The sequence below is a fragment of the Haliotis asinina genome, chromosome 4 (assembly GCF_037392515.1).
Source record: "Haliotis asinina isolate JCU_RB_2024 chromosome 4, JCU_Hal_asi_v2, whole genome shotgun sequence".
Taxonomy (NCBI): domain Eukaryota; kingdom Metazoa; phylum Mollusca; class Gastropoda; order Lepetellida; family Haliotidae; genus Haliotis; species Haliotis asinina.
The window spans coordinates 81,793,228-81,812,025 of NC_090283.1; the positions used below are offsets into that span (position 1 = coordinate 81,793,228).

An 18,798-nucleotide genomic window follows, 5' to 3' on the forward strand; every position below is an offset into this window, starting at 1 on the left:
GTGCTCAACGACACACACAGACACACCAGTGTTTCTGTCTACGTTACAGACTATCGTATACACAGAGGCGTGGTGGGCCAGTTGTGAGACAATTGATCCAGGGAGCTTTAAGTGTCGGGATCGAGCCCACCTGTGACCGGGTGTAAAAAGCTTGGAGTCAACTTTGCGTGTAGGCTCTTTCAGTGTTATCACAACTCCTAGTGTACCTAAGAATATAGGTGGTGAAGGAGTAAGCATTAACTCTGAAAAGTTGTGTTCTCATAATAAAGAAGTTGATATCCATAAAAATCTTCATCTTATGTATTTCACTTCTAAATGCCCTTCAAAGACTCTTAGTGTACCAGTGCAGTTAAAAGAACCCACGAATTCGTTGGTAAATAACCAGATGGTGGCCACATGAATACGTGCAAACAGCTACTTACGGGTACAGCAACATACAGTAAACTTGGACAAAGTTTTCCAGTTCACCACCTGTGTACAAGCCACATGAACTTGGTGCGTCTAGTGACAGCAGGAGGTAAGTGATCCTCAGGAGTTGTGATTGATGATACGACTTGGTGTTGAGATAGACATCCCGTGATCAAGGGTAAACCAAACCTCCTTTGAGCGGCCGAGCTTGATATCGGCGCTGTACAAATGACTGATGCTTTCATTGAACGCTGCACCTTGCCACGCAGGACGGCCTAGTTAGTACGCTTGAATGATTCCACACAGTTGGGACCGTACAGCTTGACGTGGCTTATGTGTCGGCGTCTTCCTTTACATGTGTTGGATCATGCCAACATGACACCTGGTAGATGGTGTTCAGGATAGGGCAACTAGACAGACACTTGTTCAAGGTATGTTCTTATGTTACTCACAACCATGAGTTCTGTCATGGCGTCAGCACCGATCGAGGCGATACGTGCCTGAACCTGTCAGCATGCTGCACACATACTGTAACAGGATAAACACGTGCGTCTGATGTCTGTAGAAATGATATGGTCAAGTTCGGGGAAGATCAGGGAAGGGTGGGTGTTAATACGACTCAGCAAAAGCTTACAAGCGCTAGACAAATTGCACTGGGTAACCTCAACAGCCTCAAATCTATGAATGCCGCTATTATTCCCATAATAGAAAATAAGTAAACATTTTGTGGGTCATGGATACCATCAAAGAAAAGGGCTTCCACTTTGTGATACAGATATATACGATGACATATATTCACATACTCGCCCAATATGTATTACCTCAGACCACATTACTACATGTTTAAAATTGGATGATGTACAAGTATTGAGTTTCCTGTAGTAGACAGCACAGCGCCTCAACCATCTGATATTGTCAGCTACAGAATGAACGTCCAGTGAGGAGACAGCTTGTGTACTTCAAGATGGAGAATATTGTCCTATGTGATCTATCCTTAGTGAAACGTCACCGGATTTCTCCAGTGGTGTGGAAGGAACACCCTGTTCCACGGGGTTTACATCAGTGATACAATGCATCACACCAGCTAGGACACAATTATTCCTGTGATAGACTGCATCACACCACATAGAATAAACGTGACATAATGCATCATACCAGATAGGAAACAATTACACCTGTGACACAATGCATCACACCAGGAAGGATACAAGTACACCTGTGATACAATACACATGGTGGGATACACGTACAGCTATGATACAATGCATCACAACACACAGGATGCAAGTACACACACATATGATACAATGCATCACATCAGGTAGGATAAATTACACCTGTGACACAATGCATCACATCAGGTAGGATACAAGTACACCTGTGACACAATGCATCACACCAGGTAGGATACAAGTACACCTGTGACACAATGCATCACACCAGGTAGGACACAAGTACACCTGTGACACAATGCATCCCACCAGGTAGGACACAAGTACACCTGTGACACAATGCATCACATCAGGTAGGATGTAAGTACACGTGTGACACAATGCATCACACCAGGTAGGATACAAGTACACTTGTGACACAATGCATCACACCAGGTAGGGCACAAGTACACCTGTGACACAATGCATCACACCAGGTAGGATACAAGTACACCTGTGACAATGCATCACATCAGGAAAGATACAAGTACACCTGTGATACAATACACATGGTGGGATACACGTACAGCTATGATACAATGCATCACAACACACAGGATGCAAGTACACACACATATGATACAATGCATCACATCAGGTAGGATACAAGTACACCTGTGACACAATGCATCACACCAGGTAGGATACAAGTACACCTGTGACACAATGCATCACACCAGGTAGGATACAAGTACACCTGTGACACAATGCATCACATCAGGTAGGATGTAAGTACACCTGTGACACAATGCATCACACCAGGTAGGATACAAGTACACCTGTGACACAATGCATCACACCAGGTAGGACACAAGTACACCTGTGACACAATGCATCACACCAGGTAGGATACAATTACACCTGTGACAATGCATCACATCAGGAAAGACACAAGTACACCTGTGATACAATACACATGGTGGGATACACGTACAGCTATGATACAATGCATCACAACACACAGGATGCAAGAACACACACATATGATACAATGCATCACATCAGGTAATATACAATTACACCTGTGACACAATGCATCACATCAGGTAGGATACAAGTACACCTGTGACACAATGCATCACATCAGGTAGGATGTAAGTACACCTGTGACACAATGCATCACACCAGGTAGGATACAAGTACACCTGTGACACAATGCATCACACCAGGTAGGATACAAGTACACCTGTGACACAATGCATCACACCAGGTAGGATACAATTACACCTGTGACACAATGCATCACACCAGGTAGGATACAATTACACCTGTGACACAATGCATCACACCAGGTAGGATACAAGTACACCTGTGACACAATGCATCACATCAGGTAGGATACAAGTACACCTGTGACACAATGCATCACACCAGGTAGGATACAATTACACCTGTGACACAATGCATCACATCAGGTAGGATGCGAGTACACCTGTGACACAATGCATCACACCAGGTAGGATACAAGTACACCTGTGACACAATGTATCACACCAGGTAGGATACAATTACACCTGTGACACAATGCATCACACCAGGTAGGATACAATTACACCTGTGACACAATGCATCACACCAGGTAGGATACAAGTACACCTGTGACACAATGCATCACATCAGGTAGGATACAAGTACACCTGTGACACAATGCATCACACCAGGTAGGATACAATTACACCTGTGACACAATGCATCACATCAGGTAGGATGCAAGTACACCTGTGACACAATGCATCACACCAGGTAGGATACAAGTACACCTGTGACATAATGCATCACACCAGGTAGGATACAAGTACACCTGTGACACAATGCATCACACCAGGTAGGATACAATTACACCTGTGACACAATGCATCACACCAGGTAGGATACAAGTACACCTGTGACACAATGCATCACACCAGGTAGGATACAAGTACACCTGTGACACAATGCATCACATCAGGTAGGATACAAGTACACCTGTGACACAATGCATCACACCAGGTAGGACACAAGTACACCTGTGACACAATGCATCACATCAGGTAGGATGTAAGTACACCTGTGACACAATGCATCACACCAGGTAGGATACAAGTACACCTGTGACACAATGCATCACACCAGGTAGGGCACAAGTACACCTGTGACACAATGCATCACACCAGGTAGGATACAAGTACACCTGTGACACAATACATCACATCAGGTAAGATACAAGTACACCTGTGACACAATACACAAGGTGGGATACACGTACAGCTATGATACAATGCATCACAACACACAGGATGCAAGTACACCTCAGGTCAAGCCTGGATTTTTTACAGACCGTCGCCATATAGCTGAAATATTGCGCAGTGTGGCATGAAACTAAACTCACTCACTCACAGGTCGTCGCCATACAGCTGGAATGTTGCGGAGAGAGCGTGAAACTAAACTCACTCACTCACAAACCGTCGCCATATAGCTGGAATATTGTGCAGTGTTGCGTGAAACTATACTCACTCACTCACAGACCGTCCCATACAGCTGGAATATTGCGGAGAGTGGCGTGAAACTAAACTCACTCACTCACAGACCGTCCCACACAGCTGGAATATTGCGGAGTGTGGAGTGAAACTAAACTCACTCACTCACAGACCGTCCCATACAGCTGGAATATTGCGGAGAGTGGCGTGAAACTAAACTCACTCACTCACAAACCGTCCCATACAGCTGAAATATTGCGCAGTGTGGCGTGAAACTAAACTCACTCACTCACAGGTCGTCGCCATACAGCTGGAATGTTGCGGAGAGAGCGTGAAACTAAACTCACTCACTCACAAACCGTCGCCATATAGCTGGAATATTGTGCAGTGTTGCGTGAAACTATACTCACTCACTCACAGACCGTCCCATACAGCTGGAATATTGCGGAGAGTGGCGTGAAACTAAACTCACTCACTCACAGACCGTCCCACACAGCTGGAATATTGCGGAGTGTGGAGTGAAACTAAACTCACTCACTCACAGACCGTCCCATACAGCTGGAATATTGCGGAGAGTGGCGTGAAACTAAACTCACTCACTCACAAACCGTCCCATACAGCTGGAATATTGCGGAGTGTGGAGTGAAACTAAACTCACTCACTCACAGACCGTCCCATACAGCTGGAATATTGCGGAGAGTGGAGTGAAACTAAACTCACTCACTCACAGACCATCCCATACAGCTGGAATATTGCGGAGTGTGGCGTGAAACTAAACTCACTCACTTACAGACCGTCCCATACAGCTGGAATATTGCGGAGTGTGGAGTGAAACTAAACTCACTCACTCACAAACCGTCCCATATAGCTGGAATATTGCGGAGATTGGCGTGAAACTAAACTCACTCACTCACAGACCGTCCCATACAGCTGGAATGTTGCGGAGTGTGGAGTGAAACTAAACTCACTCACTCACAGACCATCCCATACAGCTGGAATATTGCGGAATGTGGCGGGAAACTAAACTCACTCACTCACTCACAGACCATCCCATACAGCTGGAATATTGCGGAGCGTGGAGTGAAACTAAACTCACTCACTCACAGACCATCCCATACAGCTGGAATATTGCGGAATGTGGAGTGAAACTAAACTCACTCACTCACAGACCATCCCATACAGCTGGAATATTGCGGAGCGTGGAGTGAAACTAAACTCACTCACTCACAGACCGTCCCATACAGCTGGAATATTGCGGAGAGTGGAGTGAAACTAAACTCACTCACTCACAGACCATCCCATACAGCTGGAATATTGCGGAGTGTGGCGTGAAACTAAACTCACTCACTCACAGACCGTCCCATACAGCTGGAATATTGCGGAGTGTGGAGTGAAACTAAACTCACTCACTCACAGACCGTCCCATACAGCTGGAATATTGCGGAGTGTGGCGTGAAACTCACTCACTCACAGACCGTCAGGAGAATTATCATCGAATATACATAAATTCATTATTCGAGATGAAATCCTCAAGGACATTTCCTTTCGTGTTTATAACTGTATCACCCCAAAGTGGATTGTGGCCTTTCACGTCAACGGTGATAACACAAGGTTTAGGGAGTTGGTCACATAACTCTTGAAGATCTGATTGCTCAAAACAGGATGAGGGTGGAATGTAGAGAGGACATAAAGTGAAGACAACATGCAAAGTCAGCCTAACAGCAACAGCTTGAAGAGGGGTATTAAGTGGGACAGGGCTATGGATTAAACCCTGCCGTACAATAATTGAAGATACTGCAGTCACCTTACGACCTGAAGGGGAAAAACAATGGTATGATGTATACTGTCTCAAGTCAAATGTATCAGTTGACTTGAGATACGTCTCCTGCAAGCATAAAGCTGACGGTTTCATATCTTGAACTAAAAGCTGTAAGTCACTCAAATTATTCTTCATTCCTCTACAGTTCCATTGGATTATATTTTGAGCTTTCATTTAGGGTGTGATATTGGAGAAAGCTCCCGGCCTTTCTTCTTTGGAGAGTGGTTCTTGGAGCGGGTGCTCAGTTGGGATGACACTTTCATGTCATCAAAAAGATCGAACCTCTTTAAAATCGGCACAACGTCTCTTTGTCGTTTTGCAACACGTTCACTTCTGTTTGGCTTTTTTGAATAATCAACGTTATCCCTTGCTCCTTTAAGCAGTCGGTGTAAACCTTCCTCGTGTGCATTCCGATACATCTCCACAAGTTCCACGGAGGCAAGTACGCATCGGTAATTTTATTACCTCCCTTTGCTGACTTCAACTTCTTTATGTATGCTCCTCACGACTTATTTATGTATGCTCCTCATGACTTCTTTATGTATGCTCCTCAGAGCTAATTCTACGTATATATATTCACTCTATGCAGTGCCTCAGCATTCACCCGATGAAGGGGCAGGAATTAGCTCTCAATATATGGAAAAAAACATGTTAGGCAATGCAAAAAGAGAGACAATACAAAGATAACAATATAATTACGAAGTCGTGAAGATTATAGGAAAGAAGTTGTTATCCATAAAAAGTGTCATGCATTCATGTTCGTCCAACTTCTAAATGCCTTTCAAGCACTCTCTCTGTTGACTCCGCATTCTCACATTAGCCAGACAAATACGTCGTTACATCCGACCTTGCGAATGTCGACACAGATAGCGGCCACAGTCGCGAAGGTTTGCTTGATATGCGATTTAGGATGAACGTCATACAGAGAAACTGACAGGTCTAAAACCGTTAAAATATGTATGCAAGATCTCCTTCCAAAACTTTCAGAGTACCTCTGCAAAATTTGTGCTGCCAAGTTTAATCGGATAGAAGATAGAGGCGAAACCTTGTGATTAGTAAGCCCAACTTCCCAGCGTAGAATTCTGGCTGAATAGACTGCCCACCACGGGAGCTAATGAAACTATCTGACCGAGCCGGAGATACAGGATGTAGTGGACATTTATCTGAACGCATACCTTGGAGATTATCGAGGAATGGTGTACACCGACTGTGGCCAGTACGACATCGCCGTTTGTCCTCACCACGTCTTGACTGACAGTCCTCATACGTACGTAGTTGTTGCTTAACGTTGCCCTATTCCAGCCATACATGGCTGTTAATTGTAATTAATCGAGTCTTGTGTTGATAATGATGTGGCTGACATTATCAGCATCCATGTATGCAACTTGCGTACGATGATGTGTCAGTGAGTCTGACCACCGATCCCGCTAGCTGCCACTTCCGGCAAGCACGGGTTATTACAGATCTTTTATGACGTGGCTCTTTACGGATGACAGCCCCAGTAGGTATAACATATTTTGGTTTTCACTTTATGCAGTTTGTTTTTCCATACCTGTGGGACCAACATTTTTGTGTTTATAAGGTCCCGTGTATAACTTTTGATATTATGTTTCAAATCCGGATACTAGATTAGCAGTGGACATATTGCATTATCGATTACTGACCGTGCGCTTCATGGCTGCACACGCCCAGGTAGTTAAAGATATGTCCAGTTGAGGTGGCAGTTTGATGGATTAATATAGAGATGATGTTGACATGAATGGAGAACTTTTCGGTTGTCAAATGTCAACAAAATATAGTAAGAAGTGTTTCCAAATATGAATTAGGCAAGTGTGTAATGAGCTGATGATGATTAGTTTTCTCTCCCGACACAGTGTCAAGAGCTTACCCAAGAGAAGATTATATAAAAGCAAACGTTTCATTGTCATCCTCACCCTCAACAAAGGGTCTTTATTCTCGAGTTCAACAACGTGCGACCATTGCGCATGGAGAACATAGGGAAGGTTCTTAATATCCGAATGGGTTTCAATATGATCCAGTTAAAACATACAAGTGGAAGATGATTGACTTTGACCCTGGTAACTAATATATCTCTCATATTTATTACTTCAGATCACATGGATGCTCTGTTTCATGAGTAGAAAAAGTGTTGATAGCTACGGTCAATTGCGACATACTATCGTGGACGCGATAGTCTATTGCGACATACTATTGTCGTAGCAATAGTCTATTGCGACATGCTACTGCTGCAGCGATAGTCTATTACGACATACCACTGCGATAGCGATAGTCTATTGCGACATACTATTGCTCTAGACATAGTCTATTAGGACATACTATTGCTGTAGCGATAGCCTATTACAACATACTATTGCGGTAGCGATAGCTTATTATTACTAACATACTATTGTTGTAGCGATAGTCTATCGTGACATACTATTGCGGTAGCGATATTCTATTACGACACACTGTTGCTCTAGAGATTGTCTATTACGACATACTATTGCTGTAGCGATAGTATATTACGACATACTATTGCTGTAGCGATAGTCTATTACGACATGCTATTGCTGTAGCGATAGTCTATTACGACATACTATTGCTGTAGCGATAGTCTATTATGACATACTATTCCTGTAGCGATAGTCTATTGTGACATACTATTGCTGTAGCGATAGTCTATTGTGACATACTATTGCTATAGCGATAGTCTATTACGACATACTGTTGCTCTAGAGAATGTCTATTACGAGATGCTATGGATCTAGAGATACTCTATTGTGACATACTATTGCTGCAGCGATAGTCTATTGTGACATACTATTGCTGTAGCAATAGTCTATTGTGACATACTATTGCTGTAGCGATATTCTATTACGACATACTGTTGCTCTAGAGACTGTCTATTACTAGATGCTATTGATCTAGAGATACTCTATTGTGACATATTATTGCTGTAGCAATAGTCTATTGTGACATACTATTGCTGTAGTGATAGTCTATTACGACATACTATTGCTGTAGCGACAGTCCATTATGACATACTATTGCTGTAGCGATATTCTATTGTGACATACTATTGCTGTAGCGATAGTCTATTGCGACATACTATTGCTGTAGCGATAGTCTATTACGACATACTATTGCTGTAGCGATAGTCTATTGCAACACACTATAGCTCTAGAGATAGTCTATTACAACATACTATTACAGTAGCGATAACTTATTACAACATACTATTGCTGTAGCGATATTCTATTACGACATACTCTATTGTGACATACTATTGCTGTAGCGATAGTCTATTGTGACATACTATTGCTGTAGCGATAGTCTATTGTGACATACTATTGCTGTAGCAATAGTCTATTGTGACATACTATTGCTGTAGGAATAGTCTATTACGACATACTATTGCAGTAGCGATAGCCTATTACGACATACCACTGCGATAGCGATAGTCTATTGCGACATACTATTGCTCTAGAGATAGTCTATTACAACATACTATTGCAGTAGCGATAGCTTATTACAGCATACTATTGCTGTAGCGATCTTCTATTACGACATACTATTGCTCTAGAGATTGTCTATTACGAGATACTATTGATCTAGAGATACTCTATTGTGACATACTATTGCTGTAGCAATAGTCTATTGCGACATACTATTGCTGTAGCAATAGTGTATTGTGACATACTATTGCTGTAGCAATAGTCTATTGCGACATACTATTGCTGTAGCGATAGTCTATTGCGACATACTATTGCTGTACCGATAGTCTATTGTGAACGACATACTATTGCTGTAGCAATAGTCTATTACGACATACTATTGCTGTAGCGATAGTCTACTGCAACATACTATTGCTGTAGCGATAGTCTATTGTGACATACTATTGCTGTTGCGATAGTCTATTGTGACATACTATTGCTGTAGCAATAGTCTATTGCGACATACTATTGTCGTACCAATAGTCTATTGTGACATACTATTGCTGTAGCGATAGTCTATTACGACATACTATTGCTGTAGCGATAGTCTATTGTGACATACTATTGCTGTAGCGATAGTCTATTACGACATATATACTATTGCTGTAGCGATAGTCTATTACGACATACTATTGCTGTAGCAATAGTCTATTGTGACATACTATTGCTGTAGCGATAGTCTATTACGACATACTATTGCTGTAGCAATAGTCTATTGCGACATACTGTTGCTGTAGCAATAGTCTATTGTGACATACTATTGCTGTAGAGATAGTCTATTACAACATACTATTGCTGTAGCAATAGTCTATTGTGACATACTATTGCTGTAGCAATAGTCTATTGTGACATACTATTGCTGTAGAGATAGTCTATTACAACATACTATTGCTGTAGCGATAGTCTATTACGACATACTATTGCTGTAGCGATAGTCTATTGTGACATACTATTGCTGTAGAGATAGTCTATTACAACATACTATTGCTGTAGCGATAGTCTATTACGACATACTATTGCTGTAGCGATAGTCTATTACGACATACTTTTGCTGTAGCGATAGTCTATTGCAAGTCTGTACGTATATCTGGTACTTCCTGTATTACACGCAGAGCATTTATCAGCGGAAGTCATTTACTAGCTATCGACAGTCACACATGCAGGTCGTTGTCGATTACCAGCTATCGGAGATTCAACGATAGTTCGATGTGCCGCTATTGCCCAAGACACAATACATTAATCCAAGGTAGGGCAAGAGTATACCTGAGACAACGTGTATTACGCCAACACAGGATGTCAGTAGATGTCAGTGAACGGCGAAGTCAGATGGCAACGTATTGATGTCAGTTCTACAAACTGATCATTAAAAAACAAGAACGATGCCTGCTGCTGTGACCCTAAACACTGATGTCTGCTGTATGTTATTTAAATATCTCCACAGATATTATTCTGACGTCGAGTGGTTTTACAAAGAGGGGCATTTGTAGCTGACTTGTTTTGAGGCATGTCATCACATACATAACAACAGGTGTCACATTTGTACACATTTATATAACATGTATGTCTGGCCCTGGAGACAAGTCGACCAGTGCATTACCCTACCTTCAGGGCTATAGTGAATGCCAAGCCCATGGATCTATAGTAATTCTATTCTTTAATGAAGTAGTCGAGATATGCGGACGCCAGTCTGTTATACGTTTTAGAAATTATCATATTAACTATTAATTGTTACCTGAGAGACCTCTGCAAGACAAGGCAGGTATCTGTGATAGTATTACCTAGACACGATGTTTGTTCTGTTTTCGTTTCAGTGAAACTAACAGCTTTTTTTCAACCTGTATTACGTGATAGCGCATTTTCCACGGCTTGTGTTTTAACTCTAAATAGGATTATGTACAGTGCCGTTTTATCCAGAGTGAGTGAGCTTAGTTTTATGCCACACTAGGCTATATTCTGGCTATATAGCGGCGGTTTCTAAATAATCGAGTCTGCACCAGACAATCCAGTGACCAACAGCATGATCTGCGTAATTGGGAACCGATGATATGCGTCAACCAAGTCAGCGAATCTAAACACCCGATTCCGCTAGTCGCCTTTTAGGGCAAGTATGGTTTGCTGAAGGTCTATTCCATCCCGGACCTTTACGGGTCCGTTTAATTTAATTTTATTAATTTAATCTTATAGATCTCAGTAACGAAAGTACGATCCACACACAGAAAAGAAGGACTTCAACTTAGCAAATGCCAGCTCTGTTTCAGCATGTCCAAGCTTTTGACGGACAACGCAGCTCGTGCTGTACACATTTCAAACATGATGTCGCGCTTGCAGGATGCTTCATATGGGCCACTACAATCACTACTGTAGTAGAGGTGTCAAAACAGTTTATGGTAAATGTTCAGAGGTCAAATACGACGCACGGACGCCAAATATAATGTATGATACAGTCAGATATCTTGTTCAGTTGACTTAGAAGGTGCCATTTGCAACTAACAAGAAGAGACACACGTTTTCTTAAACATATATCGTTTATTTTTCACACAGTATTTCAGACTCCTGACGAGGTCATTACTAGGTTGTCATGGCAACCATTGCACACAGCCCGCCATGGTGGAAGTGGGTGGTGATGATGGCGTCATTCTTCGCCTTGCTCCTGGGTTCCACAGTGTCCTACTGTGCGGGTGTCGTCCACGTGGCGCTGCTGGACTACTACCAGGAGGATCCGACCGTCACGGCGTGGCTTGGGTCGCTGCTGGCCAGCATGTTCGCTCTCACGGGTTTGCAGCTTTTTGTTTGTTTTTTCAAACTAAGCGCCAGCTATGTAAATGATAGGGTGTGAATCAGAATTGTTCTGTTTGTTTTGAGTCTGTGCTGATGCTGTAATACCATCAAAGTTTTTTTTAGTAGTTTGCAAACATACTTAGTTTCATTGTACAGTTATCCATTACATCCTGCTGTTTGTTTCACTTATGGTTAAACCCTGATAGCCGGTCTACATTAAGCCTCTACACGTAAATCAAAAAGTTACCCAACATTGGTTAACAAACCCCTGTTACACGGATTCCGGTTATTGTCCAGTACAGTGCTTCACAGAACAATGTGGTACTGAAACCTGCACATTTAATCTAAAGTGAATATGGAAAATTTCCAAGACATGTTATTTGTGTTGTTTACGTTCCAGGTCCCGTTGCCAGCTTGGTGATCAACATGTTCAGCTGTCGAACTTGTGTCATGCTGGGCGGCGTCCTGCAGCTGGTGGGGTTTGCTTGTAGTGTGTTCGTCACTGACATGAGATGGCTCTTCCTGACATACGCTATTCTTGTAGGTAAGGGCGAGGATAACAGCTGAGCGCTTGGCAGTAATCACGTTTAATTTAGATGCAGATCTTTATGAAAACTTGAAATCAATACTACTGACTGATTGTTAATGATGCGGCCATAAAATGCTAGGATCTGAACCATGGATCTTCTGATCCGAAGTCTGCCGCGCTGATAAACAATAGTGAGGCGGCTGCCATTTCACTTCAGGAGTATCACATGATTAGATGACGTGACTGGATGTAACTCCTAAACACCTGGTTGTTACTGGTTACTGTGTGATTTCTTTATACTTTGCAATGTGCATAATTGTCTATCTGTCTGATCAGAAACACTGACTGAAACATTGTCTCGGTTTACACATACACACACATACACACGCACGCACGCACGCACATACACATACATACATACATACATTTATTGAAGTGGACTGTTTTTGTCAGGTGTTTTAGGAAGACATAAACATTTGCTGTTGTGCTGTTTGTTTTGAGTCAGTCTGTTCGAGTCCACGGGGCATGAAAGTCAACATCTTTATATTTCTAAAACGTTCATTCATTGTACAGTCCCCGTTGGTGTAGAAGTGGAAACACTTGATTTATGTATGGTCATTGTCATGTTATGTTAACGACAATGTGACCACAGTATGACGACAATGTGACCACAGTATGACGACAATGTGACCACAGTATGACGACAATGCGACGACAATTTGACCATAATGTTATCTCAAAATGACAAAAGATAATTCTGTTTTGGATGACCTTTTGTTTTGGAATGACAAGTCAGACCTTCGACTGAATGGCAGGGGATCCACATATTTTAGTAATCAAAGAAAGAGGCAGAAGAGCTATTCATATGAGATGTTCATCCATATCCAAAGTCAATCCTTGTACACTGGCCTCTGAATAAAACAATGACCTAAACATCGAATGACTTGACAAGACATGTAACGAATATTTCGATATAACGAAACTGTGCCTGCTTTTCAAAACGTCATTGGCGGTCCGGTGTCTCTGAATCATATGGTTTGCATTCCAGGTTTGGGGGAGGGCTTGGTCTACACAGGCTCTATCGTCATTCTAGGCTTCTGCTTCGAAGATCAGGTGAGTGAATAGGATAGGTGTTTTAGCGATGTGGGAGGAAAGCATTTTTACCTGGTGTTGTAAAATCCATATACATAATTGTAGGTAACCTCGATTCGACACCAGAACAAATTGTGACCAAGGGACACAACTCTGTCAAGTGACACGCCTGGTAAATTCGTGATATTTTAAAATAGTTGGAATGTGGAGCTCTCATATGGCACATGGCACCCCTGAACGACCACGCCAAGAGCCGTGGACCCGAGGCATATTTGGTTCACCAACCCGTTTGCTGTGGGTTGCGGCCCTGTGTCGGTGGAAGAAGGGATCCTGGTGGTTGAGAGCATAGGACCAGGACCAGTGTTCCTATTGCTCAACACACCACTTTAGCCCTGACTTAACCTAGAGGGGTTGTTGAATGGGCCCGGTTCAACCAATCGGCTGGTCATGCCAAGCTCTGTGCATGGATTTTATGTAATTGCACAAAACTTGATTTGGAATTGTTAAAGTTTTGTCTTGGTTCATAGAAGATAATTTGACATGAATTTTGTTTATATGATCTTTGCCTAGTCTTATACCCAGAAGGCTGGCCAATCTGGTGGAAGAATTAATCTTTTGGTGTTTTCTGCTGGAGTATATCATCCGAAAATCCTTGGTGCTGCAAGTTTGAGACCCACTTGTGTTTAGCATTGACTTCATGATACTCCGTGGTGGGTTAGGAGCACGGATGATGAATCTCTAAACACTTACCACGGCATACGAAACTCCCCTAAAGAAAACAAAACGTCCTCTCGACACTGATCCTGATCATGATGACCACAGACAGCCAAAATCAATTGACTACTGGCCACGGTTTTCAGTAATGGAGACTGAAGATAACACACGACTGAAGCTGAATCCCTTTGCAGTGCAAAAAGGTATACAAGGCATAGCTGGTTATGTGAAAAACATTAGACTTTTGCGTTCAGGGTCACTGCCCATTGAGTGCAGCAAAACGGCAACAAGCAACTAATCTGATGTCTACTGAAACGTTCGTCGGCATTCCGGTATCAGTCTCTCCTCACAGAACACTGAACACCAGCAAAGGAGTTGTTAGAGACAGAGATCGATTGTTCGCTGACATATCTGTACTTGATATTGTTTCGGAAATGAAAGACCAAGGAGTCACTTACGTCAAGCGTTTTACAACACGCAAAAACCATGAAACCGTTCAGACAAACATTTACCTGTTCTCATTTTCCTCTCCTAATGCTCCCAAATCAATAAAGGCAGGATATTGTAACATGACTGTTGGCACCTACATTCCAAATCCTCTGAGGTGTTTTAAATACCAGAAATTTGGCCATGGTGTTAGTACCTGTACATTGTTCGTTGTACGTGCTCACTGTGGTGAGAAGACATACATCAGAAGATAGTGAGAGTACTCTTAAGTAGAATGTCCATTCTAGGGCACACATCTGCAAGCTGTCAAACGAACTAGACTTGCCTTAAAACCGAGTCTCCTACGATGTTACTGCCTGTAATATCTACACAAACTGTGGCACCACTTCCTGACACGCCCCAAACCCAATCAGAACCATCTCCTGCTTGTGCTACCTCTTCTCAAACATCTCAATTGACTCAGTCAAACGGAAGCGTTCAACCAACTGTTAAAACCAAAACCAAACCGAAACAAGATTCTTTCTAAATCCAAAGTGGCAGAGCCCCAAAGGGGTCAGATGATAAGACCAGATTACTAGTATTTAACAGATACGGATCGCTTGAGGACATGGACGTGTCTGAAAATGTCCATTCAAAGGCACATAGCTTGTCGCCCTCGAAAAAGGTACGGGGTAGATCCCCTATTAATCCACTTAAAAGATAGGTCCATCTCAGCATATCATGCAGTGGAACTGTAGAGGACTACGAACAAATCTTTCTGAAATACAGTTGTTAATCCAGGATTTAGCACCATCAGCGTTCTGTCTACAAGAGACATATATGAAACAGACAGGTAATTTTAGTTTACGTCAGTTTGAAGCATATCATTATTATTCCCCTCCAGGTGATAGGGCCACTGTCCTTATACGACGGGGATGTTATTCACAGCCCTGTTAAAACTGATCTCCAGGCTGTTGCTGTGCGACTAACTCTGGGAGTAGCATTTACACTGTGCTCTCTGTATATTCCGCCTTCTTCAACACTACAACAGATTGATCTTCAATCACTCTATGACCAACTCCCGAAGCCATGTGTTATTATGGGTGACCTAAACGGTCACAACCCACTATGGGGCAGTAGAACCACTAATACTAAAGGTAAAATACTTCATGATTTCATTTCAAATAATGATCTGTGCATATTTAATTTCCCCCTTCATGGCATAATGCCATTGTATTCCCAATACCAAAGCCTGGCAGGGATCATACAGATCCGTCAAACTACAGACCATTATCTCTAACTAGCAGTAGTATAGGGAATGGGGGTTCTGGACCACTTTCAAAAAAAAGTCTCTACAACGCCTTATTTACTAACTAAGGCGTTGGTTGGGCCCTTAGCTCTTGCTACTATTACCCCTACTACAGTGTGTTGGTAGGAGGTAACACTGTGCCGTACGGTACAATCAATAATTCTTCTCTTACAAACCCCCTACCCGGCCCATCCCTCAAGTAGTATAAGTTAGGTTCGTCGGCTTTCATATCCACTTTATCTATGTTGTAAGTTTTGACTGACCATATAGGATCGGTGGCCCGCTTACGGCTATCACCCTCGTGTTCCCCCGGCTGGTATAGATACCTCACTAGGGCCCTATCTGGTATCTGTTTCTCCTTCCCACGCAATGGAGCGGCCGACTCTGCAACTATTGATTTTAGTTTGATAGCGTCTGCCGGTTTCTTACCGGTGAGACGGGTGACTTCATGGTTGATTGCCGACACCACCTTGGGTAACCTCGTGACCCATTCAGTCGATCGTTTTCCAGGGGTGGCCATCTCCCTAGCATACTGATGACCGAACAAGCGCTCAGCCAAAGTCCTATTAAATCTCTCAACTATGGCTTGGCTGCGATGGGCTCTGGCCGTGCCACGCCTGACCTTTGTATCGTGTTTGGCTAGCAGTTGTGACTCGGCACCCATGAACTCCCGTCCGGGGTCAACTTGCAGCTCTGTTGGCCACGTCAGCGGGCTGCGTTTGTATATGCGTTCGAATCCTCTGGCTACCTGGGCCGAATCTTTTGTGGTCAAGGGTTCGGCTTCCTTGTAACGACTGGCTACGTCCACTACGGTTAAGGCATACTTGTACCTCTTGTCATGGGGTAGGAACAGTAGGTCTGCCTGGTGAACGCTATTAGGTATGTTAATACCGAACCTCCTTCTAGGCACGTAGCGTGGTGCCGGCAAATAGATCTGCCACAGGGCTTGTTTTTCAAGCCACGCTTTGGCTTCCTCCGGGGGTACTCGCGCTATTTTAGCTAGCTTATCTACTGCGCTAGCTCCTTTCCAGTACCCACGCGGGCTGTAGTAAATAGCCTCAAATTTTTTCATGTCCATACGCGTATGTGTTTATCCCATCAATAGCTATCCAACGTTTCGTGTCCATAGGCGACAGGGACGTCTTGTTTATAGTCAGTCCGTATATCTTATGTCCATCACTTCTAAGTGTGTTCATTTTATGCCTAAAGGTACGGGTCTTGAACAGGGCTTCCTTGAATCTGGCGTGTTTGATGTGTTGTTTCACCACATACTTCTTAACCCCCTTAGCCTTCCGGATCTCACTATTGTCGGCTTTCAGTATGGAGTACATCTTAGGTCTCAAACCTATGTACTCGGCTATGGGCGTGCCAGCACACTCGTCCTTCATCTTACCTAGGACCTTTTTATTTACCGTACTGTGTATGGCATGGGTCTTAGGGTAGTCGCTGGTGTCGTATAAATCGAGGTGTTTTTTCATGTCCTCGTACACGTCCTCGGTTCGAATTTATAACAGCAGGGAATCCGTGTCAGTGTACAGCACTTCACACCTGTCGCCGTACTGTTTCTTGAGCTCGTTGTAGTAAAAGTCGTACATCAGGTGTTTGGATAAATCGAGGATGCTCATCCCCACGTAAACAGGCCGGTTGAATTTTATGTGGCTTTCCTTCATGTGTAGGGCAACCAGGTTGTCTGTGAATATCTTACTACGGTTGAATGCCGGACTGACTATCAATCTCCTGAGCTTGTCTTCCTCACTCGACCGAACCAGCTTCACGGTCACGCGTTTCCTCAGGTTCTCCATAGTCTTACCAAACACCGAGTTGTTCATGAGCTTGTAGAGATTTTTCTCAAAATCACTGGTGGCTGTTTTTCGTAGGTCTGTGTTCATTCTGATGTAGGGCTCCATCCATGGGCTCTGGTCAAACATGAGCACCCTGTGTATTTTGGTCAGCCTCATACCCAACGACAGGTACAGCTGTAGGTTGCGATAGTGAACGATGTACTTGGTCTTATTCATTAAGTTAGGAACGAGTTTTTTAACGTCTGTCACACGCCCACCTAACAAGTTATGTTGGTACTCAGACATCCAGTCTGGGTTAACCCTCATACGTTCGGGGGCCAGGGGGTAGCTGTTGTGTGATGTGTGTAATTCCTTGGTATACTCTAAGTCAACCTCGAGGATATACCCTTTGTTCGAATCTGGTGCAACCCCCATAACATCAACGTGGGGTACCCATTCGAATCCCCCTGTAGGTAGATACTGGCTCATGGCCCAGCCGTACAGGTTGTTTGCGTCGAGGTAGAGAATGTGATTGGTTGGCTTGTTAGGATCGTAACCTTTCACGTATTGATTATTTGCTTTCGCGTATCGTTTGGATGCCATGGAAATCCCACCTCGCAAGCCTTTCTCAATGAATAGGTGCATGTTGTAATCTGTGAGCAATTCCAAATTAACTCCGGTCTTTTTAAGCAAGGCGTCCCACGACAGACCTGGGCTGGTGTAATACCATGCGGGGTCGAGTTTATACTGCTTGAAACACGTCCGCCTAAACGTCTCAAAC

General features: G+C 43.3%; 1 protein-coding gene across 2 annotated transcripts in view; it reads left to right on the forward strand.

Moving 5' to 3' along the window:
* Positions 1–439: 439 nt before the first annotated feature.
* The window catches only part of LOC137282774 (monocarboxylate transporter 12-like), a 40,723-nt gene continuing 22,364 nt past the window's right edge, over positions 440–18,798 (forward strand). The window contains exons 1-4 of one of the 2 annotated variants that reach the window (XM_067814565.1): positions 440–517; positions 11,930–12,162; positions 12,567–12,710; positions 13,744–13,808. In XM_067814565.1, the coding sequence (XP_067670666.1) occupies positions 11,967–12,162; positions 12,567–12,710; positions 13,744–13,808 (405 nt within the window). In that variant the 5' untranslated portion in view covers positions 440–517; positions 11,930–11,966. Of the gene's footprint in view, positions 518–708; positions 840–11,929; positions 12,163–12,566; positions 12,711–13,743; positions 13,809–18,798 lie in introns of those variants that run through there. The other variant, XM_067814564.1, reaches the window with a different exon arrangement.